Below are 25,226 nucleotides of genomic sequence, written 5' to 3'. Positions count from 1 at the left end.
GAAGGGATACGGGCGATATGATTTACAGCTCTTAGGATCCCTCCCTACCTTAGGTATGACCATTATCAGTGCTCTACCAAACGACGGCAGTGCCCTCCAAGAGGCCAGAATGTTATTAAACAACTCTGCCATGTGTCAGGCCAGATTGCCCAAGATAGCCTTCTAGAACCCTGCCATGTACCCATCGTCCCCAGGAGCCTTCACCAACTTTAACCCACAAATCGCCGTAAGTGCCTCCTCCTGGGTAATAGGGATCTCTAAATCTTCGACCTCACTCTCACGTAGAGTCGTCAGGGGCACCCCCGTTCAGGTACCTCTCCAGCTCCCCCCTCCTCAACCACCCTTTGTTTCCCATACAACTGTTCATAAAAAGTGGAACATTCCTGCAAAACTTCCCCTGTGGTGGAGTGCAGCGACCCCCCAGAGTACTCCACTGTGGTCACCCACTGGTCAGCTCTTTCGTCCCCATGCCCAACTCCCCAGTCTCCAATCCACGGATCTTGGTCCTCAGCGTCTCCATCTGGTCGGTCCTAACCATCTTCTTGGTGGCACCTTTTTCTATCAGGTGACCTCTCCATGCGGCCTTGGCGGCCTCCCATACCATCCCAAGTGTCGTTGAGGCTAAAGCATTCATCTATTGCTGTCCTCATTTCCCTGGCAAAAACAAGATCCTATAGTAGCATGTCATTGCAGCGCCAAAGGGATTCCCTTGTTCTAAGCCCCATCAACAAGATGTTCAGGTCAACCATGTCGTGGTCTGACCAACTAATGTGGATACGTTCACTTGTTATGACCCATTGCCCGTGCAGCTGTTGTATAAACCAATATTCAATCCTTATTCTAGACCCATTGGATGGGGAGAAGGTATAGCCCTTGTCGGCCGGGTGGCACGCCCTCTACACCGCCACTGTGATCTATGCACCAGTCTGCCCACATGTTAAAGTCACCCCCACCCCAGCAGTAATAATCCCACCGTTCGGCTGAGCATTTCCGCCACGACTTCCCAAAGGCACTGAGACTGACCCATGTTCGGGCAATTACTGTGGCAAGGGTTACCTGTACACCTTCCAGGATCCCAGAGACCACTAGGGCCCTCCCATTACCTTCTTCCACACCCGTGGTTCACCCAGCTAGATTATCCGGTTAAGGAGGATGCCCACTCCACCCTTCCTGATGGGCCCCAATGCCCAGAAGACCTGCCCAATCTGAGCCCCCGGGATGCGCCTTTCCTAACCTCGAACCAGTCTCGTCTCCTGAACCACCAGCACATCCAGCCCCCTGTTGCGAAATTCCCTACCCATCAGGTATCATTTGATGGGTGAATTCAGGTCCATAACATTTAAGGTCCCTACCTTAAGCGCATCGGCCCAGCCCCCAATGTAAATGTGCACCATTCTGATTCTCCAACCAATGTCCCGACTGCTCTATTCCAAAGAGAGCGTGGAAACTCAACTGCTCACAAACTATTCCCCAACAACCCCAGTCCCCCCCATCTTATCCCACTCCCTTGGCTTCCATTGGGTTAGGGAACCCTCTCTTGCAGGCACCCATAGCCTACCCATTTGCTCAGCACCCCACCTCCCACTCTCCTACCCCGACCTTCACACCCCATCACCGCCTCATCCCCTCCATCCATTCCCTCTCACTGAGGGACTACCTCCTCCATTCCGAGACAACCACCGTGTGATGGGCCACCAAGGGCGACTAGTGCTTAGCCTTCCGTCTCACCTAACCCCTTCCTTCCCCCTGGTATCCCCTACCCATTTCCAGCCAGATAGGGCCTGCATGCACATCAGTCAGTACTTTTCCACCTTAGAACCTTATGATTTTGCTGGCAGGGAAGCGCTGAGCTTCTTGCATTTCCTGCCCCCTGGCATCCTCTTCTATGCAGGTGGGCTGCTCTCCTGGCCCTGTTCCATTGCCACCCCACCAGTGTCATCACCGGGGCCTTCGTTAGAGATCTCCTTCTTCAGGACATGCAAAACCTGCTACGCCTCTTGGCCACTGGTGACCCGATAATCCACTTCACCTCTCTCAAAAAGGGAAGGACCAATGGTACCTGATGCCCTTCTCCGTCAGCCATTGGGTAAGGGGGCGACAGTCTCTCCGCCGGACAGAGTGAGACCTGATTAATCCTGAAAAACCTTGACTGCATCTTCCTCAAATTGATCACTGCCCAAACGTGTAGCATTTTCTAGAACTTCCGTCTTCTCCCTATATCTAAGGAAGCGGAACACTATAGACTTCAAACCTCTGCCGCCTCCACCTCTGCGGGCCCTTTCTAGTTGAACTTCCTTTCCACCATTTACCAATAAGAATACTATTCAGGTCTTGTACCTTCCTCCAAACATCCGCCGCTGTCTTGAACTTCTGCTCTTTTACCCAAAGAATACGCAGGTTGTTTCGGCGGTCTCTATTTTTGAGGTCATCCAGTTTTAGTAGCTTGTCCTCTTCACGGGACACAAGGTCTGCAAGTCGGGCCTCATACTTCATATCAAGGAGGTCCACCTTTAAATGGTGGTTCTCCATCCCTTCTATCTTATCCTCCAATTTATCAGCACAACCCTTGAGGACACAGATTGAGGCCTGGATGTCCATTCAAATGGCCTTGATCTCTTGAAGGATCTCATTCAAGCCATCTCTAGTCAGGGCCATTAGTCCCCCACCCTCAGCCATTCTGTCCTTCACACTCGGGTTGTCACCTGGGTCCTTCTCCGACTTCCTCCTAAAGCACTGTAGGGACGCAATCCCTGCCAGCGCACTCCTCTGCTGTATATCTGAGCCAGGGGCCATCCCCGGCATGCCCGGGTGCCCCCTCAATCCCTCAGGGCAGCTCCTAAACCGGCCCCAGATATTTCATTCAGCCCTGAGCACCATGCCGCGGCCCACCTCCACGCTTCCCTTTCCTCTGTGCCACTCAATTCAGACGGTATCTGCTGGTACCAGACACCTGACCCTCACTCCGGTCAGCCTCTCCAGATAGCCCCACAGACCTCCTTATCGGTGCAGGCCACCCATGCTCCCTCTCTCCTTTCACCTTTAGAGGAAACACCGGTGCGGGCTGCTCTAATTCACCAAGTCCTTTTGGACCTCCTCACAGTACCCCTCAGTGTCCTGGGTTCTGGACTCCTGAACCAGGGCTCACCGCCACGGCTCCCGGATCCACCTTGGACCGGTCTGCTGTTCTGTTGGGCTCACCCCAGCAGGTCTGCGCGTGGGGTATCTTTCCCTCACATGCAGGCACACCGCAACAGGCCTGCGGTACGTCCTGGATCTCCTCTGGACTGGGTGGTCGGTCACGACCGACCTTTCCATGGACCAGGACCTCCTGCCGCACCGCCTGCTCCGCATAGACCGGGCCACCTCCACATCTGCCAGGGGCCACGATCAGCCCTGTCATCCAACTCCTGTTGCGTACCACTGCTCAGCACTCCGAAGACGCTCCTTCGGCAACTGGGGGAGACGCCGAAAACCAATATCAAAGGAAGGTGTGTGGCAGAGCTCGGGCTCTACGCAGGCATCTTGGTCCGCGCCCCCTGGTGGTCTCTCGCCCCTAGGTCTTTTGTTCCCCCCAAACTTGGCCAGCTTGCCATACCGGCAATTGCATATGCAGATGATTTGTTGCTTCTGGACAATATTAATATTGGGCTTGAGAGGCTGTAAACATCCTTCTTAAGCTATGCAGCCAAGAACAGCTTAAAAAAAAATAGGACGGAAATGTTGGTGTTTTCCCAAAAAATAGAAAGCCAATCGATTGTACCTGGCTATTTGAGAATATCATGGTTAAATGTAGTGCTAACGTGTTGTACTTAGGTTTCCATATAACAGCACGTCCAGCTGACAATATCTGTACAGTTTTGCAGCAGAAGGCCCAAACCTTTACTAGCCAACTGTTAAGGATGGACTGTAAATATGGAAGGTCTTCTCTGAAACCAGCTGTGGCCTTTTATGAAGGGAGGAAGGGTGGTGCCAAAAATTAGGTATGGTATGGAACTTTGGTTTGATAATGTTTTAGTCAGTTTGGATCATATTTAAGGATGTGGAGGCGTATTTTCAGTATCTCCAATGCAGTACCACTGGCTGCTATAATGTTCGACTGGGTTTATTCTAACTACAAATCTGTATACTTTGGAAAATGCTCTCCTTGTTTACAGCCATTGTGTCACCAGTAAAGGACTCCCTATATTCAGAGCTGCTTCAAGATGCAGATAGTCCCGATTTGGTGGGACCTAAACAATTTGTGAGCTTATTAAAGGAGGTGTGTCTAACAATATTGAATGAGCTGAATTAAGACACTGGCGATTTGGTAAAACGACCGACAAAAGTAAAGACGATGCTGACTGTACAATCATGGTGGAAAGCTTTCATAGTTATTCCTCCTTAAAGCACCCATGCATGAACAGTCCTAGCTCCTTACCTAATTATGTTACCAAATCAATATTACCACTCTTTATACTTACCCTTCCGATGGGAAGTTATGCTAGCTAGAAGTCTTTTAACGAGAACAGGTAGGATTACTGGGGAAGCGGCACATTGTAGATTGTGTAATGTTAAAGACGGCATTGAAACCAAAAAACATTTACTTCTCTATTTTACAGCGCTTGAGAGTCTAAGAAATAAATATCTGGCCCCAAACAATAACAACATAGAATGGCTGAATGATGAAAATGTAGGGAAGTTATGCCTTGGTGGAATAGTGCATTCTGATAGAGGGGCAGTTGCAGCATATTGGAACCCATTTAAACTGTTAGCTTGATGAATTGTACTTGGTATATTGCTGAATTAATTTTTATCTATACATTGTTATTGATGTGTGTATTGTATGCTGTAAATTATGTTTGAATTGGAAATTTTGTATTTTAATGAATTTGTTTGAATAATGACTTTGTATTAATTAATTTATGGTGGATAATGATGTAAAGGTTTTTTTTAAACCATAAGCATTAGTTCAAATATAAATAAATAATGGACTGCAATCTATTGTTTTCAGACACAAGTACCGGGGCAATGACTTGCAACTTTCACAGAGAAGCTCTCAAGAAAGCGGACACCTTCTATCCTGTGGACAGAGACACTACCTCCATCAAAATCACATTACAAAAACCCCATGCATCTGGATGACAACAGAAATGTGGTACATTAGTTATAAATAAAGCAATACAAAGTAGCAAGATGTATCTTTGGCATGAGACCATGTCAGACCAGAATCTTTCTTGTTTCCACTCGTAGTTGGTTCAAGACTTGTGCTAAACCTGCATCTTTCTCAAATGTCTTTCCAATGATCTCCTTGTGCATCGTAAACAATAGAAACCCTTTACAAAGGAAGTTAATTTTTAAAAGGAAGCTCAAAAAGTAATTTTACAAAAAATGTTTTTGTTTAAAAAAAGACATACATATATTGACAAATCTGCACATATGTATATTTCTACACAAACATTTGATTATAAAAGTGACATTTGTTTAATTCCGTCTTCATTCATATGACATACTTCCATTGTGCTTTACAAAAAAAGTATGTTGTACTTTTTATTTTAGTACAACTTAATTGTATAGTTCTGAAGCAACACAATAGTCTTTTGTGCATAGCGAGGTTATGTTTTGCATCAATTCATTGCATAGTTTTACATTTTTTCATTCAATGCATGGTTTTACATTTTTCCTGAAAACATGATGCATTCATTTCAGGTCCTTTTTATTTCATAGAGTTTTCTTTCAAATTATATTAAAGATTGCATTTTCTTTTAAAGTGTGTTTTATTGGATTTACAGCAAATGTGATAGAAACCAAGCACTGATTTTTAAAGGTACCATTATAACAAGATGGTATGTCAAACAAAGGATGCATGAAAACGTCAAAAAAAAAAAAACAGGTTTTCCATTCCACTTTCCCCTCCCCTTCTCTCCCCACCCTTTCCCACCCCCAACTCATCTCGAGAAATATTAATATAACTTGAAGTTTCAACTTAAAAGAATCCTTTCAACATTTGTATATCCCATGTGTTCACCACACGCGATTAAGACCTTGTATCTGACCAGACACATTCTCATGGTCCCCAGTTGAAAGAGGGTTGGATGTTATGCGTAAAGACGTGACTAAAGCTCAAGGCAGCTATCTCTGAACTCCCAACTGTCACTATCACAGGTTTCGTGTTTTCTCACCTGTTTATGTTGTCTTGCGGAATCCTTCGCCAGGATTTTCTTCCGTGCTGTTCGGCTCTTGTATAAGCCCGCTCGGCCGTCGTCGGATTCCAGGATTCGTTCAGCTTCTTCGTCCGGGATCAAGGGAAATCCAGGAAGACCAGGAGGGAAGAGTGCACACGGAAGATGTGTGCGAGAACGCGGAAAGAACGGGTAGAAGGAAAGGGAAGGAGAAGGAGAGGGTCCGGGAATTAGAGCAGCAACTCAGTTCCAGGAGCACAACGCGACGCATGTCTAGCCTCAGCTAACGAAAGCGTTGAGACGCACGGAGCCGTGGGGGCGTGGTTACTTTATGGAACGTGCTGCATGGACGTAAAGGTCGATAGACCGCGTTCTGCGAATACGGCCATGTTGGGTGTACTACGGCGAGTAGCCCCCGACGTGCCAGGGACCAGGAGGACCAAAAGGGGCGTGATCGATGGATCATGACAGCATGGCGCCTTCTAAAACTCGTTCCACCGGGTTTGCCTGGATGTATTAGATGGAATTTTCTGAGAAATTTGGGGGAGTTTAGGTTTGAGACTGGTTCCCAGGTACGTTCACTGGGTGGATAGCCCTTCCATTCCACCAGGTATTGAAGTTGTCCTCGTCTATATCTGGTGTTACATATTCGAGACACTTCATATTCTAGTTGGTCGTTGACAACCACAGGACTGGGTCTACGATTAGTCCGGGTGGTTTGGATGTAAGGCTTCAATAGAGATTTGTGAAAAACTGGATGGATTTTCTTCCAGGAGTCTGGTAGTTTAAGTCGAAAGGCCACAGGGTTAATGATTTCTTTTATAGGAAAGGGCCCATAATATTGAGGGGCCAGCTTATTCGGTCTGATATGTCGGGGCAGTAGCTTCGAGGATAGCCATACTTTATCTCCAATAGTGTAAGAAGGCCCTGGTCTTCTCCTCGAATCTACATAGTGCTTAGTTTGGATCTGTGCTCTTTCTAGATGTTCTTTGGCTTCTCTCTGTACATTGATGAGTGTTTCAATCCAGGAATCGACCGTTGGAACTGGTGTAGGATGCGGAAGGACTGAAGGTAGTACCGCAGGGTGGAATCCTTGGCTGCAAAAGAAAGGACTGGTTTTAATAGCCGAATGGTCTGAATTGTTGTAGGCAAATTCTGCCACTGGTATCAGAAGCGACCAATCGTCCTGGACCTTAGTAGAAAAACAACAAAGGTATTGTTCAAGGGTTTGATTCACTCGTTCTGTGACTCCATTGGTTTGGGGATGATATCCTAAGGAGAGGGCTCGTTGGATTCCTAGTATCCTGCAGAGGTGTTTCCAAAATTGAGAGATATACTATGGTCCTCTGTCCGATATAATCTTGGAAGGAAATCCATGCAGTCGGAAGATATGTTCCAGGAAGATTCCAGCAAGTTCTGACAAGGATGGTAACTTATACAGAGGTGTAAAATGGGCCATATGAGTGAACAAGTCAATGGTGACCATGATAGTGGTGTACCCTCTGGATGGCGGTAATTCTACAATAAAATCTGTAGCGATGACTTCCCAAAGTCTTGTTGGTGGTGTAGGCTGTAATAAGAGTCCTGCTGGTTTCTGGTTGTCATGTTTGTTTTGATTACAGACAGAACAAGATTTCACATACAGTTGAAAGTCAGCCTTCATTCTGGGCCACCAGAATTGTCTTTGTATTAGACGGAGGGTGTTGGTAATGCCGCGATGACTGGAGTGAGGAGTATCATGGCAGAGATGTATTATCTTTTGTTGTAGTTTCTGTGTGGGAATGAACAGGTTGTTATTTTTAAACAGGTATCCGTCCTGGGTTCTCAGATCCCATAGAGTCCTTTTCGAAGGGTCCTTCCAGAGTTCCGAAGTCTGAGTTTGCATGCGAATGTATTCCAGGAGATTGTTTGCTTGAGCTACAAATATTGTATGGGGAAACATCTTGGGATATGCCCGATCTCCCAGAGGTTCATAGTCTGGACGTCGAGAGAGGGCGTCAGCTATTAGATTTTGTGTTCCGGGAAATGGTGAATCTGGAACTGGTACTGGGCGAAGAAGAAGGCCCAGCGAGCTTGACGGCTATTCCTACATTCCAAGGCCTGCAGTACTTGTAGGTTTCGATGGTCCGTGCGGACCTGGACAGGATGCTTTGCTCCGAGGAGTAGATGATGCCACTCGGTGAAGGCTTGACGGATGGCCAGCAGTTCCTTTTCCAAGACTGAGTAATGAGTTTCACTGGGAGTTAACGTCCGGGAAAGGTAAGCGATGGGGTGTTTCATCCTGTCCCCGAATAGCTGTTTGAGCACAGCTCCAATAGCGTAACTGGAGACATCTGTCTCTACTATGAATGGTCGGTTGACATCAGGTTGAGCCAGGATGGGAGCTTGTGTAAACTCAGTCTTCAACCGTCGAAAGGCTTCCTCTTGAGTTGTGGTCAAAAGGAAGGGTACATCTTTCTTTAATAGAACAATGATTGGTTGGACTATCTCGGAAAAGGAAGGTATACATTTCCTGTAGAAATTAGCTAAGCCCAGGAAAGACTGGATTTGTTTCACAGAGGTGGGGCTTGGCCAGGATAATATTGCCTTAACCTTGAGTTGATCCATTCCAATGCCTGCTGGACTAAGGATAAACCCTAGGTAGTGTACAGTAGAAACATGGAAGATGCATTTCTCGGGCTTTGCCAGGAGCTTGTTTTCGCGTAGTCGTTGTAACACTGCCTTTACATGTTCTTCGTGCTTGGAAATGTCCTTCGAAAATATTAGGATATCGTCCAGATAGACAACCACAAAAAAAAATAGCATGTCTGAGAACACCCTATCCATGAAGCGTTGGAAGACCGCCGGGGCATTAGCAAGTCCAAAAGGCATGACCAAGTATTAATAATGACCAAAGGGTGTTATAAAGGCCGTTTTCCACTCGTCTCCTGCCCTAATGCGAATCAGATGGTAGGCACCCCTAAGATCCAACTTGGTGAAAACAACTGCACCCCTTACTGCCTCCAGAATGTCGGAGATCAAGGGTAACGGATAGCGATCCTTAATGGTGCATTGGTTTAGACCTCGATAGTCCAGACACGGTCCGAGTTCCTTGGTGTCTTTCTTGGGAACCAAAAACAGTGAGGCCCCTGCTGGGGATTTAGAGGGTTGTATGGTGCCATTTGCAAGATTAGTATCCAGGTATTCTCGAAGGGCTTTCTTTTCAGGTTCGGATAAGATGAACATCCTCCCAAAGGGAATTACAGCGGAAGGGTCCGTTTCTATAGCACAGTCCTCAGGTCTATGGGGAGGTAACGCCTGGACAACGGCAGTGGAGAAGACGGAGTATTCCTGGTATATCTCCGGAACCCGGATAATGTTTGAGACAGAGATGGTACCTTGGTGATTCGTAGGAGGTCCTTCTGATAGTGTCGGAGTAAGGTCTGACAAACAGTGGGACATACAGAATTCTGAGCCCAGGAACAAGGAACCCGCTGCCCAATTAATGTACGGATTGTGTTTTTGAAGCCAGGGCATTCCCAAAACCATAGGGTAGTGGGTCGACTTGATGATGTCAAAATTGATCCTTTCTCGATGGTGGTTTATGGCAAGTTCGAAGTCCTTGGTCTGAAGTGTTATGAGTCCTGAAGAAAGGGGTCTTCCATCAATAGCTTCTACAGGTTGCATGATAGTCCGGGATTCGCAAGGAATATGGTGTTTAAGAACCCATTCTTGGTCTATGAAAATCCCCATAGCTCCACAGTCCACCAGTGCCAGGATGGGATACGTTTCCTTCTTGGATGGCGATAAGAAGGCCTGTAAAATCACCAAGGAATTTTGTCCAGGAGAGTTCAAGGATGGAATTGATGTGGAGCAGGCATCTCTCTCCCGAACCTGTGCTCCATTTAGGATCGGGAGCTGGCGTTTCCCCGAGCGCCATGGGGGCGCTATTGGGCACTCTCTTACTAGATGTTTGTCTGATGCACAATACATACACAACCCAGTATGGATCCTACGCATTCTTTCTTGGGAGGATATGGGTCCATGGAATGCCCCTAACTGCATACGTTCAGGCTTGTTACTTGAAGTGGGAATACCTTCGGGTTTCGAGGGTAACCCAATGGGGCTCTTCTGGAGTGTCGACTTGATTTTCTTTTTCCTCTGCCTTTCTCTCCTGAATGCGAAAGTCAATCTGCAGGGCAAGATCCATTAGGGCCTGATAAGAACTTGGGCGCGCCACTCTGGCTAGTTCATCCTTGATGTCTTCGTTTAGCCCTCTCCGAAATAGGGTAAAACAAGCTTCAGGGGACCAATCCGCCTCTTTAGCCAGCTGTTTGAAGCGTGTGACATACGTAAGCATATCATGGGTTCCTGGGCACTGTAGACCTGCTCTGGGCGGTCAAACATGGTTTTAAGGGCCTGTATGAAGCGATCGTAATCATCCAGGAGAGAATCCCCAGAGTTAACCAGTGGGGTGGCCCAGGTCAAGGCATTGCCGGAAAGATGCGAAATAATAAAGCCCACCTTAGCCCTGGGCGTAGAAAAATAATAAGGCTTGAAAGTAAAGTGGACCAAACATGAGTCAAGGAATCCACGAAGACTCTTTGCGGAACCATCATATTTATCAACAACGCCGCCCAGTATTACACTCTCTTTCGTAGCGGATTCACGGGACAACACCAATTGCTTTAAGGCGGTGTTCTCTGCCTTTGAATTTTGCACTTCGGTCGTCAGCTCTTGCATGCCATGCATTAGGTCGCTTCCATGTCTGTGTCAAATTCAGTCAGGTGGCGTCTCAATCTATCACAAGTTTCGTGTTTTCTCACCGGTTATGTTGTCTTGCGGAATCCTTCGCCGGGGTTTTCTTCCGTGCTGTTCGGCTCTTGTATAAGCCTGCTCGGCCGTCGTCGGATTCCAGGATTCGTTCAGCTTCTTCGTCCGGGATCAAGGGAAATCCAGGAAGACCAGGAGGGAAGAGTGCACACGGAAGACGTGTGCGAGAACGCGGAAAGAACGAGTACAAGGAAAGGGAAGGAGAAGGAGAGGGTCCGGGAATTAGAGCAGCAACTCAGTTCCAGGAGCACAACGCAACACACGTCTAGCCTCAGCTAACGAAAGCGTTGAGACACGCGGAGCCGCGGGGGCGTGGTTACTTTATGGAACATGCTGCATGGACATAAAGGTTGATAGACCGCGTTCTGCGAATACGGCCATGTTGGGTGTACTACGGCGAGTAGCCCCCGACGTTCCAGGGACCAGGAGGACCAAAAGGGGCATGATCGATGGATCATGACAGTCACATGCTAAAGTGCACCCAACAAAGATTCTTGGTAATTTGCATAGTGTTCTATGAAGAGGAACCATATAGGTCAACATGCTTTTGTGAATCCTGGAGGGCAGGGGTGAGACTCTCCATCTCATATATGGTGTGTGCTTGATTAATCCATTCCATCTTTCCATTTCCACCCGATCGTTAGACATACCCTCGCTGCCAGGTAGAGGTTGCGTTGCATGTGCGATAACAATGTGTATGAGTTTTCCCCATCTGATTCGATGCCAAAGATTACCAGTAGTGGAGAAAGTGTCCTGGTGATCCCGTCTACTGCTCGAATCCACCCTAAAACTTCACTCCAATAAGTCTGTACATGCACACTGTTCCACCATTGGTGCCAGTAATCGCACACTTCCCCCACATCCCCTCCAACAATAAAGGGAGGTCCTGGGTACATTTTGGAGAGCCTCTGCAGTGTATAGTGCCATCTCAACAACAATTTTACATTATGCATTTTGTATTGCATGGAAATTGATGAACCCCATACTCCTCTATGAACAGTCTGCCACACATTTTGGGAATCGTGAAGTCAAGGTCGGCTTCCCATTTGGCTTCACAGGTGGGACGTGTCAGGTGGCCTCTAGTGAGGAGTGCATTATATATGTTGGAGATCAGTCCCCTCAAGCCCCGGTTCATTGCTAGGACTTGTTCAAATGCGGTGAGGGGGGCGACGCAAAGAATCACCCCATCGAGGTTCGTGGAGAGTGCTCTTCATTTGAAGGTATAACGAGGGACAGATCGAGATGCCATGCAGAGCGTGTTCCAGTTCCTCTTTCGAGAGGTAGGTTCCCTTCTTCCATATTTGGCCGGCTCTCACTAATACCTCTTCGTATAACGGTTGGAAACGGGGGACTTCGCTAAGGTGATCTCGTATTGGGGGGGGGACCAAATACAGCTTTTGGGGAGGGCCACATCGTTACTCCCTTCATGGGTTGTGAGGGACGCCACATAGTCCATAGGTGGCAAAGAGGTAACTGGGGCAAAGAAGGCATTGTCCAGAGGGACCCACTGCTTTTCCAGGTTTTCCCCAGAGGTGGTCAGAGAGAATCCTAAGTTGGGCAGCTCAATAATATTCAGAGAAGTAGGGAAACCTGTGCCTCTCTTGTCTTTTGGTAAGATTAGAGTATTGTATGGAATTCTGGGCTTAGAATCTGCCCATAAAAAGGCTAGCAGTGTTCGCTTTATGTCTACCAAAAATGTTTCAGGGACAACGACCGGCAGAGACTGGAAGGGGAAGAGAAACCTGGGGAGAATGTTCATTTATATGGATGTAAACCTGGCTGCCCAGGATAGTGATAGTTTGGACCATCTGTTTAGATCCGACTTTACCGTGCTCCACGGGGGCACAAAAGTTTGCCTGAAACAAGTTGCTCAGGGTCGCCGTAATGTACACTCCTACATATATAATCATCTCCTTCTGCACTTGGAAACCCCACCTCCCGTGAGCTGAGGTGGAAGAGATGTGGTCAGACGAAGGGGAAACATAATTGTTTAAATTAGCCCGGAATCCCGAAAGCTTGTAAGTTATGCTAGGATGTCGTCCACAAACATTGCCAATTTATATTCCCCCCCCCACCTCTTGTCATGGTGGTTTGACTGCACTTTCTGTGCAAAGGGCTCAATTACCAGGGCATACAATAATGGGCAGAGGGGGCAGCCCTGTTGTGGTCCTCGGGTTAGGGCAAAGGAGTGAGAGGCAATGCCGTTAATGAGGACCTTTGCTGATACGTTGCGGTACAAAGCACTTGCTCCCCTAGTCCAAACCTCTCCCAGGCCCACCCATCTCATTACTGTGCTCCGAAAAGGCCATGCAACATGGTCAAACGCCTTTACGCCATCAATAGACATCAAGATGGGGCACTCTTCTTCCTTGTCGGGTGAGCCATGAGATCTAGGGTTTTCCATACATTGTCCGCCCCTTGCCTGCCTTTTTGTGTAGTCTACTTGGTTGGTGTGGACCTGTAGGGGGAGAACCTGAGCCAAACGGGATGCTAAGATACTGGGGTAGAGTTTGGCGCCCACGTTTATGAGAGTAAATGGGCGGTAAGATGCGCACTCTGAGACGTCTTTGCACTCTTTGAGAATCACAACTATTCTTAACTCCGCGAATGACGAAGGGGCTTCACCAGACTCTAATATTGAATTGAAAAGTTTGGTTAAGTATGGGGTGAGGGCACTGCAATTTTCTTCGTCGAAAGCCGGGGTAAACACGTCCTGCCCCAGAGCCGAGCCAGCTTTGAGATGGGAGATAGCATATTTAACCTCTTCAGACGATATTGGGGCGTTGAGTGTGTTTAATTGATCGTGTGCTATCGGCGGCCGAGGTAAGCTAGGTAAGTATTCTTAGATTTCTGACTGTGCGCCCTTGTTTTCAGCCGTGTATAAATCAGTGTAAAAATGTTGAGAAACAATCTGTTATATTTCTGGGATTGGTCAGAATTAGGACTTGCTCACTTCTAATTTTGTGAACTGCTCTAGGTTCCCGTAAGCAGTTGGCCAGCATGGTGTGGGCCTTATCGCCTCTCTCGTAATATTTTTGTTTCCACAGTCTCAGTTGTGTCAGGGCCCTCTTCTGGCGTATATCTTTCAATTCCTCCTGAAGCATTTTAACATCATCCAAAATTAAGTGTGCCCCAACTAGCTGAGCACAGAGTTTCCGCTCGTGGTGCCCAATCGCCCCTCTGATATTAGGACCCCCCCGTAGTGTGGCTTTCCCGCCCTCCCTCCCATATTGTGTTTTGTGAAATGTCATCAGTGTCATTTAGGTCGAAAACATTTTTGATCGCTTCTGTGAATGTGTCCTTGAACACAGGGTCTTCGCAGAGTTGGTCATTGCATACCCATCTCCGTTCAGTGCTATGCGGTGGGCCTAGATCCATGTCTAATGTGCAGAGTTCGTGGTCCGACCATGCCACTATCTCTATGGAAGCATCAAGTACCAGATATTCGCTCTCCGTCCCAAGCAGCAAGTAGTCGATTCGAGAGTATGTTTGATGGGGGGGGGGGATTAAAGGGTGAAGGCCCTGCTTTCAGGGTGCATTGCCCTCCAAGAGTCTCTGAAGTGGCACCCATCCCAGCTGGGCTTTATTTTCATGTTGAGGTCCCCACCACAGACCATTATGCCCTCCAGCCATCCAATAAATCAAGCAAAGATTCACAGACCAGTGATTGATTTTGGTTGGGGCATAGGCTGAACATAAGGTGACCGCAGTGTTCCCTTGAGGGCCACATATCTACACAGATTGTGTCTGTAGACATGCTGTATTTGGAGGCCAGCAGACCTCCTGTAGAGGATGCCGACTCCCCTTTCTTTGCAGTCCCCGAGGCCCAAATCGTATCCCTGATGTCCCTACCAAGTATCTTGCTTTTCTCCCCTTGGGTGTACTTAGTTTCTTGGATGAACAGTAGATCTAATTTTGACAGTTTGAATGGTCATGCTAGCATCGAGCGTTTGTGGGACCCTATTGTTATTCTGTCAAGAGAGGCCATTTTGTGGTGTGTGGGTGCTCTGTCATATTGCTGAGAGAACATTTGGGGTCTTGTGGTAAATACGCAAGTGACCAGTGACAGAACTTGCAGCAGATCGAGAAGTGTGTGCGGAGGTGATAATACGTGGAGTTAAAACTTTCCTTCCTTTTGTTGGGAGTTTTCCCCCCCCCCATAGAAAAAAACCATATCAGGCGTTTTCCGATAACAGAGATACCCTAAGAGTTGAACATAAGGGCCACACTACAGGGAGCCCTCTCCAGGCAAACTTGTCAACTGACTAACACCTCAAAAACATTTTACGCCGAAGAACATCATACAATGAACTTTCATAACTGTACTCTTCGCTATTTTCCCAAGTTACATAACGATCCATTTGGCTTGTCTTGTGACTCCTTGTCAGCCTCTAGCTCAGTCCGATCACCAGTGATATTCTCCTCACTGGTTGAGGCAAGTGTCCCCTAGTAATCTTGCAACCTCACTGGCTTTTCAGGATGTGAGAAATCTGTGGCACATCTTTTTTTCAGGGGGTGTCAAGCCTCTTGTATTTCCACTTTGCGGGGGCTCGACCCCTTCCGGGGGACATCAGCAAGGTTTTTTGCATCAAGCACGTGATTTTTCTGGAAGATTAGCTGTCAGAATTTGTTGTGCTTGCTTGTAGGTGTTCGAGGGCTCTTTTAGCTTCATCCTCTGAGGTCATCCAAAAAACTTCGCCATCGTACTCGAAGCTCAGTGAGAAGGGGTGGCCCCACTGATACCGGATCCCTCGTTCCTGTAGCCACACTGTTAGGGGGCGGCAGCCCCTCCTCAGATTCAGTGTGGTGGTGGAGAGATCCTAAAATAGTTTGGCACTCAATCCCTCAAAGTCTATGGGCTCCTGGCTTCTTGCTCTCTGAAGCATCTCCTGTCTCTGTCGGTAGTAGTGACATTTCACCAGTACAGACCGCAGGCCTTTCGGAGGACTCTATTGAACTCCAAGATGGGGGAGAGGAAGCCTCGAAGAGGGAGGTTATCAGCGTTTTTACTCTGTTCTCCAAGGCCGCTGGTGTCTCTCCCGGTTTCTCTTTAAGGCCCATGATGCAAATGTTAGTTCTCCTTTCCCAGTTCTCCAAATCGTCGAGTTTGAGAGACATGTCTCGCTCCTTTTGCCCCATGTGTTGGAATCTGGCCTCATACATCATTGCTGTTATGTCGACAGATTGTTGGTTGTGTTCCGCTGCTTCCATTCGGTCTTCCATCTTGGCCATCCTTGTCTGCAAGTCTGCGACTGTTTCTGTCAGGCTAGTTTTGATGGAGTGAATTTCCCTTAACAGTAGGCGGATGTCCGATTTAGTGGCACTGTCACGATCATTCCCCGGGATTTCTGTTGAGCTTTGGACTTCTTCTTGTTCCATGGCTTTGGGAGAGTGGCTGAACGTATGCAGCCTGCTGAGGGTGCTCGGATCCAGGGTCTCCTGATGTGGGGGAGGAGGAACCAGCGTTGGTATGTAGTTCTTCATTAAGAGCGGTGAAGCTCAGGGATGGGTGCCACCAGGTAACTTCAAAGTGTGTTGCCCAATGCCCTGTGACGCGTGTTGGCATGGAGTGTTGCTCTTGGAACCCCACAGACTGGGGGTCCCCCTGTCTGGCACTGCACTGTGGTTGCCTTCCTTCGCCTTCTAGGTATTCTCTTCCCCCTTTTCGGCTTCTTGTACTGTCTGCAATTCTGTGTTTCGGTCCAGTCACCCCGTTCACGCTAGGTTCTTATTCCTGTGATGACAGGGATTTTGGTTGAGGATGCCGAGGTGGGAGGCAGGGTCATGATCCCAGGCAGACCCTATGCTGCGCAGAAGAGTAGTAATGCGTGCTGAGCCAGCCCCCTTATGATATCTTGGTGCCACCTGTGGTTATGAGGTTGCTAGCTCTCCTTGTTCAGGGGGTGCCAGGAACCCCGATTTCTGGAGCGCAGATTATTTGTGCTGGTATTCCTGCCGTGCTGAGCTCATAGGGTGCAGTGGTGTTGCTGTTTTCCCTGTGACCACTACCAGAGGAGGGGGAGCTGATGACAAACACTTTCTGGCACAATCAGGAAGTGGAGGGTGAAAGACTGCAGCATGGGCTGGGAACCGCCATTGTTGATCCCTCTGTTCAGGGAGCCTTTACATGGATGCCTCACATGACCGGGTGTCTATGGACCTGGTGAGCGGAGGTGGGGGACACTTGTTGCTGCTTGTGCGGGCCGACCGCCCAAATTGCGGCAAGGCTCCACGCGAGCCGCTGGAGTTCTTGTGCAGCCCGCCTTTCCATTCCCCCCATGTTCTCTGGTAGAGCAATGGAGCAGACCCATTCGTCGGTCGGGGAGCAGGAAACATGCACAATACTTTGGGGCATTGCACACCGCGATGGAGCATGCTTGCTTTCAGGGGTGTCCTCATAGCCGCACTCACTCCGGGCGGCGCTCGCTCTCCCGTACCTAGCCAGCTTCTTACTGGGTGTTTTTACTCCTTCCAGTGGGCTGTGGATGCCTGCCGGGACACGCCTCTCCATCCTAGCTCGTACAGCCGGCAACCGCAACTCTGTGTTGCAGGCTCCGTAGTTGGTCCTGTTCTAACTATTCGGGTCGCGGGTTCTCTGGGCACTTCGCTGTGATGTGCCCTGAGTCCTCAGAAGCATTAACGGATAGTTTTCATGGCAGTCGACTTTAGCTGATGTTATTTACCGCAATCTTGCACCTGGAGAGGGAGACAAAGGCTCAGGCAGCCATTTTGAATGCGCCCCCTGGTGGTCTCCAAAAGATTTCATTTTAACTTTCAGAAGTTGACAATTTACGTCTTGAATTTGCGTTTGTACAAAACCTTTTTGGGTTCTAAAATCAGACATAACAAGCATGGTAATATTCCAAAAAGCCTGAAATATGAAAAAGGAACATTTAAGAACAACAGGGCAGAAGCTTAAAAGAGTAATTTAGACTAAAGAAATATGAGGATTCTGATGAATACACTTCATTTTCTGTCTTTTCAGACAAATCTAAGGAATGGGAAGATGGGACGGTCGGAAAAACATATCAATGTGCGAAGGGAATTCAAAGTCCCTTGGTTCACTTGAAGGGACAAAGGTCTAGAATCTTCAGAGACCTAGAATAAATGTAATTTCTACATAAAGATCAATACAGATTACGTCATCTGCCTTGAGAGTCCAAAAAGGAACTTCCAAGAAATATATCCCTTCAGAAGCTTTCAGAAAGTTGAAGTGAAATCTTTGCTATAATGTAAAAGAAAACCATATGAAATCAAATACAAAAAGGACCAGATACCAATGTATTACGTGTTCAGGATCATTCTACAACTACACAGAAAATGACCCAGAACAAACCATGGATGCAAAGATACATAATTACAAATTACTATACCCTGAGGAAGACAGGGCCAATGTTCTTAATTGTCTCAACATGTCTGTAATAAGATCTGATAAAAACATGTTAACCACAAGAATATAAAAAAGATACACGCTATGCAAAAACTCAATTGTGTTCCTTCAAGCACTGTGAATATAGGGAACCAAATGTTATACTAAAAAGAACAAATACAACATACGCTGTTTTGTAAATAATTATGGAAATATGTTTGTGATATGAATGAAACAGGATGTGAGATAAATGGAGAATGAAAATAACATGCAATTCTTTGAACACCAAATGCTTAGATACGTATAGATATATAAGTGTTTTCTATACATGGATGTCTTCTTGTTTAAAAAGTTTAAAATTACTTTTTGTTAAGTATCCTATTAAAAGGTTAACTTCTTTTGTAAAAGGTTTCTATTGTTTGTAATACACCAGGTGATCATCTAAAAAACTTTGAAACGTATAGAATTAGTACAAGGCAGGGACCAAAACCTTAGTGCAAAAAGTTTAAATACCCCTGGCTATTCATAATAATACAGGTACAGCCTGTTGTTTAAGAAAGAAAACAGAATTTGCTGATAAGAAGTTGTAATGAGATCAAGATCCCATACTGTATCCACTGAGCTGTCTGAAATAATAACTCACTCCTATACCAAAAATAGTGGCTAAATACAAACAAGCCAAATCCCTTTCCTGTAACTCAGTAAACCTCTGTCACTCCAGAGGTTAAACCATATGAAGGAATGACTGTCAGTTCAGGACCCTTTGCTCTAGCATTGATCCATGTTGCAATGCAGAAGACATAACGGTATATAAGCTGCAGAGAGGGAGTGAAGATAATCCTGTTTCAGAGAGCCTTTGTAAACAGGTCTGGTCCCTACAACAAGCCCCTTCTTAGGTACAGCAAATATTGGGATGTAGGCTATGGGTTCAACAAATGTATCCAAAAGCAATGTCTACATAATTTAAAAAAGTAAAAAAATAGAAAATTCTACTTTTCTGAAGGCATATAGTTGAACAGTGTTTCTAGCTACCAATAAAAAAAAGGAATGGCTGATATACACATCTTCCGAAAAATGCATTTCTTAGCAGCCACAGTTAAGAACCTTTACTTCAATTTTTAGCCCCAAAAATATTTTCTTAGATGACTTAATTCCAACTCAAAGTATCAATTCAATTACAAGTGCAAAAAAATCAACCTGCACTTAGACCCCCATTAAAAAGCCCACACTTAAGCCTGCGGAAAGAGCCAACGTAGCTATTACACTATTTCCAGTGACCATTCTGAAATTTGCTGAAGAAAATGAAAAAAATGATCTATATTTTTTTTTTTTGTACTAAACACCGAAATATTTCAGACGACTCTTAACTTACTTTAGCAACGTCTTCTCTGATACGTAGATTACGGACAGTGATGCGCCGCTTGGAGTCGAAGTTCTGTCCCGGCATGTCAATGTCATCAGCATACTTATCTTCATCCTCATCTTCACTGTTGTGATCTCTTTCCTAAAAGAAACATAAGGGAGAATACATATTTTCAGGCCATATGTTGAGTTTTTTTTTTTAAAACTATGAAATTTTGCAATATAATCCAAGAACAGGGAAAAATAATGCAGTTAAGTAATATGTAAAACCCTTCTCAGCTTATGCACAATTAATATACATCAGCATATCATAAATAAAACCCAATGATGAAACTTTAAAGAACAAAAAGAGCCAATAAATCCCCCTAAGAAATACAACTCAACAGACTTTCATAACAAAACACACTACAAACACCAACACCCACACAACACAACCAAGCCTCTACCAATAAGTCAGACACAACAACACACCACTATCAACAATAGCCATAAGATTTGTTAAATGGCTCCCCTAGTTCTAGATAAAGATCCTCCCGGTGCTGCTTTAGAAACATGTCCCTTTCAAAACTGGACAATGTTTGCAAGTCAGTTAGCTGATTCTCCACTTGTGGCTTTTTCCTAGTCTTCCAAACTCTGTATCTGCTTTGCCGCCACCATTAAGGTCTTGTCAATTCATTGTGTATACCTCCTAGCTGTCACACACATCCCTCTACACAACAGTAAAATAATACTAAAGGGGGTCATATGGAAAATCATGTTTAAGATCACATCAAACCTGTCCAGTACATTTTCCCAGAATTTCGCAGACTCTGGAGCAATTCCACAACATGCCCAAAAGGTACCCCGCTCGCTACAACAGCCCGAACATAAATAGTTATCCAAAAACCCCAAAACATGCATCTGCACCGGGGTCCAAAACAGTTGTTGCACGATCCTTCGATGAATGAGCCATAGGTTTAAATCCAATGTACTCTTAAAACGCACCTTTAGCACATAATCCCAATCTGATCGAAATGTCACCCTCTAACTCACCCGCCCAGTTATGTTGCAAGCGTTCAACATAAACCAGTGTCATCAGTATAGTGCTAAGGATTAGAGAGACATGCAAGGCAGCAAATTAAATAGGTCACAACAGAGCTGTTTAACTTCCAGCGGTACATTTGACATATCCAATCTCTGGGATAAAAACAACTCCAATTCCTTATATCCAAATTCTCTCTTCCCTAGACTAAATTTGCTACAGAGCCCTGCAAATGACGCTATATGCTCTCCATTCAGTGCAGCACTTATTGTTGGCCCGGTTTTTCTAAAGTCCAACTAAGGGCTTCATAAAACCATATCTGAGGCAGTACAAAACTACTCTCTTGGTATAAGGCTGCACCATCTGGGAACATTTGGTAGCGTAGAGAGAGGGTGCTGTAGCCTGGTACAAAGCAACAGTAGCATACATATGGCTCAAAGAAACACTGAAACCCTATCTATTGTACAAATAAATGGTTTATTTAAATACAAGTAGGACAAGATAAATATTGGGTAAGTACTAAAACATATCATATAAACACAATTATAAAAAAACAACTCAATACTTATGGTATATAAACCAAAGTACAACCTTATTTAGATTACAATAAGCAGTCAGGGTGATTCAAACCTGAAACATATTCAGAATGGCATTAAGCTATTCTCGGGGAGTAAAACCACAATAGTTAGACTTTTAGAATACCATAAATAATTCAAGGGCAGACCCAATTGGTTACAATACACAGTGTTATTCAGTTAATTAGTAATCACTTAATTAGACCAACACTGTTACAAGTCAATCTTACAACATGTGTAACAGTCTTCTTTCAAGAATGGATACAGTTACACACCAATGTCACTTTTTATAACACAGTTCAGAGAGAGTAACTTAACTTGTATATTACCTGGAGGCCTAAAGCTGCTTAAGGATAAATATACACAGAGTGACACTATTTTCGAAGTGCCCTAGAGCAAGGAAAGCACAACCCGGTGTTACAAGTTTAATGAGCAGCAGCTATCCAAGGTCAGCATAACCTATTGGTACATAACTTTCACACTATTACTAATCCAGGAATAGACAGCTGGAACAATGATACTTTAAAGAGATATATTATACATTTCTAAGTTAAATAAGAACTTTTAGAATTAGCAGTTCAAGGTAAGGACCTATATACTTCTCAGAGGGGGTACACGCAATGCCAAGACAATTATTAACTCCAAGGCTGTTTTAGAAATGCACTAAATAGATCAGGGAAAGCAAAACCCAATAGTACACATTAAGAATGACAATTCAAGATAGGTAAACCTATTGGTAAGCTTTTACACGCATTCAGTTAAGAATAATAAAATAGTACCAACATGTTCACTTTAAAGAAGAGTAGGGCACTATTCAAAGTAAGTAAAGCAATTTATAGACTTTTTAGAAGGAGCAACCAGCAACTTAAAGTTACATAACAACGTGTGTAACACTTTGTAACTTCTTGTATTTCAAAGATACAGGTACAACATTAACTCATTTACAAGTAAGCACTTTTTCACTTGTTACAGTTTTCAAGAGAGAAGCCTTTATCTTTTGTAATCCTTCCCTAGTCTATAGCATGAGTCTTCTCAGAGGCAGAAGAGGCACCCTAGTGGTCTAGGAGTCCGCTGTAGACAGGTCAGGATAGGGTTCAGATGCAGGAAAGTCAGAGTTCCAGAGAATATCTTCTTCAACAAGTAAGTATAAGCTTTCGAGTTCGTTATAAGTGTGCAGGGACATCACAGATGTCTCCCTATATGCGTTCTAGCATTAGGGTTGGGTGAATGGCATGTGCAAACTCCCAACCACGTGATTCACCCACTCAGCCTCACAGGATTCACATAAGGCTTAAGGTAAGTATTACCCAAGCCACCATAGTACCTTAGGAGAAAATGAGCTTCTGGGTGGATACCTTCAGGATGCAGCAGCACAGGACCCGGTCCCTGGATTTTTGATCTGGAGACGAAAGAAACACACACTGGATGGGAACTTGCAGCAGCAGTCGCCAGAGGAGGCTTTCAGAAAAGGATTCTTCCCGGTTTCTCGCAGATCTGTGGATTTGGCACCCTTTTACAGGAACCAGATGTGGGAGGAATGTCGCCGGTCGGATTCTCTTCACTGCACTGCATTCTGGTGAGGGGACTTCAGTGATTCCAATCGCGTCTCTGGAGGTCCAGCACGAGTCCACTAAAGTTTAAGCAGGATTCGGACTTCGGGAGACCATGCATTGCATTGAGGCTCAAGGTCCGCTGGTATTGGTGTTTTGTAGCCCAGGAAGGTCACAGCACGTCGAGGGTTGGCTCGTTTTGCAGGTCTTCTTAAGACTAGTGGATCTCACCAGCCTCTGGGTAGGGGTCATTGCATTGCAGACCCCAGGTCGATTGGAAAGAAGGGTTTGGGTCAGGCTCTGGTTACACTGCAGGCACTCCGGTCACTGGAAATCACTACAGATGTCTTTTCTTCATCTTCCTTTTCGAATTCAGCTCAAGTGGTTGACTTGTCAGCAGCTAGCAGAATCAGAGTCTTCATCAGGAACTGCAGCACAACATCTGCAAACTCTCCCTGCGGTTTACAGAAAGGGGCGGTCCAGCTATCCAGTGAGGACAGCCAGCCTCCCAGCAGGAACTAGTTTCTTTCAGGCAAAGTGAAAAACAAAGGACTGCCGAGTTTGTGACTCCTCCCTCTCTTCCTGCCTTCTGAGACACGCTGGAGCCTCTGCGGGGAATACAAAGGATTAGTGCCGAAGACAAAACTTCAACCAGGGTCTTTCCTGCCTAGGACGGTAGAAGAAGACCCAACCAACAACAAGCAAACAAGAAATGGCGAAAAATGAAGGAGCCCACCATTCTATGGTGAATGGTGGCCCTCCTGTGCATTATCAAAGCTGATTTAACAGCCTGCGAGTAATTATGACTAAAAGTAGTTTCACTGCCACCAGCCATTCAAGTAAACTTGCAATTGTAACAAACATGTTACCAGGTTAGTAAGCAAGGTGATAGATGCATTGTATCTCCCCAGCGCTCCACATAGGGTGGGGTGTGCTGGCTCACTATATAAAATATAAAGGGGATGGAAATCACACGTTACCCCTTGTAAACAGTAGTTCACTGTTAGGGAGATTGATAATTTTTATGCTTCATCCTCTTTCCTAGTGAGACCTCCCAGCACTTTTTGCTGAACTTCTGGACCTTTTTCTTTAAATCCTGAATGAGTGGAGCCTTTTTCCACTCATTCATTCTTATGGGATCTGTCGTTTGGAACTCTTTTCTCTGTGTTTTACCTTTTCTATTGAATCTACTTTCCTCCATATCTTTTTTAAGGCATCTCTGTTAAACCTTTGCAGCACACAGCTCCTAATGGGCAGTGTTGCTGGGAACCCTTTGGGTTCTACTTTGATATTATTTCTTTATTCTTACTACTGTTTTTAAGGATATAGGGATACTTTGTATCCCTCCTAAAACTTTATATTCTGAGAGATTGGCACACACCACCTTAAGTGGAGTGCCGAGGGGATACCTAATATCCCCCTTCTCTCTGCTCCTGTGGCATTTTAGTCACATAGACAACCTCCTAGTTATGGCTGGTGGCAGTGGACGTGTTCTACCAGCTAGTGTGCTATTTGTTACCGCAGATGACATTCACAGTCCCGTTTGTGCACAATAGGGTCACCCAAGTACTAACTTGGTGGCTTCTTTCTTTTTTTCACCATTTCTAGCATGGATTTTATTGTTAGCCCTTCTTCTACCATTCTGGGGGGGGTCTGTGCGTGTCTGTGTCTTGCCTTTGGAAGGAACCCTTGGGTGCCCCTGTCTAGGCTCCAATGTGTCTGGGACACAGGAAGTGAGGGAAGGAGCTTTTCACTCCCCTGCTCTTTGTCTGCCTGAGTGCCTGAATGGAGCGCGCTCCCACTGGGGGTCTGGCTGTCCTGATTGGACAGCCACCTGCCCCTTTCTGTAAAGTGCTGAGATTGCAGAGGAGTGTGTGCTGAAACGGAATAAAAGGTGAGGTTCCTGAGGTGAAAAGCAAGTCGACCACAGGAAACTGAAGTAACCGAAGAAGGGGAGGAAGGATAGGTCAGGGGCAATGAGTTTGTCTTGGAAGCAAGGCAACGCAGCGCAACACAGGTTCGAATCCCAATCCCACGCTTAGAAACCACTCATTGGTATTAAGCGTGTTATAAAAGAACAATTATTATTATAATTACAGGTGACCAGAGACGCCTGCATACCCTTTGCAACACTGCGAAGTGGCCGCTGCTGTCCTGACCCTGTTTTCTATGCGACAGAGGCACACCGAAGAGGATGACACCTTCCCTTTGGCTGGGGGGACCAATCTGAGCCATCTCTGCGAATATCAGGAGATCTCCGACCCAATCGCACTGCATCGTCTTGCCAAGACTGAAACCTTAAAAGTCTTTGCTGAGCTCCAGGTGCACCTCCAGAGACACATTCCCACTCATCCAAGTCCCCTCATCAGAGTGCAGGAC

General features: G+C 45.9%; 1 protein-coding gene across 3 annotated transcripts in view; it reads right to left on the bottom strand.

The window, feature by feature from the left end:
* Positions 1 to 25,226, bottom strand: part of SLU7 (SLU7 homolog, splicing factor) — a 525,459-nt gene that overhangs the window by 293,002 nt on the left and 207,231 nt on the right. For all 3 annotated transcript variants that reach the window (XM_069654248.1, XM_069654249.1, XM_069654250.1), the window contains exon 8: positions 19,712 to 19,843. In XM_069654248.1, coding sequence (XP_069510349.1) covers positions 19,712 to 19,843 — 132 coding nt within the window. The remainder of the gene's footprint in view (positions 1 to 19,711; positions 19,844 to 25,226) is intronic.

The sequence above is a fragment of the Ambystoma mexicanum genome, chromosome 3q (assembly GCF_040938575.1).
Source record: "Ambystoma mexicanum isolate Mex_15411 chromosome 3q, UKY_AmexF1_1, whole genome shotgun sequence".
NCBI classification, from domain to species: Eukaryota; Metazoa; Chordata; class Amphibia; order Caudata; family Ambystomatidae; genus Ambystoma; species Ambystoma mexicanum.
The sequence above is the reverse complement of the archived record's forward strand: the minus strand, read 5'-3'. Positions and strand labels throughout refer to the sequence as shown.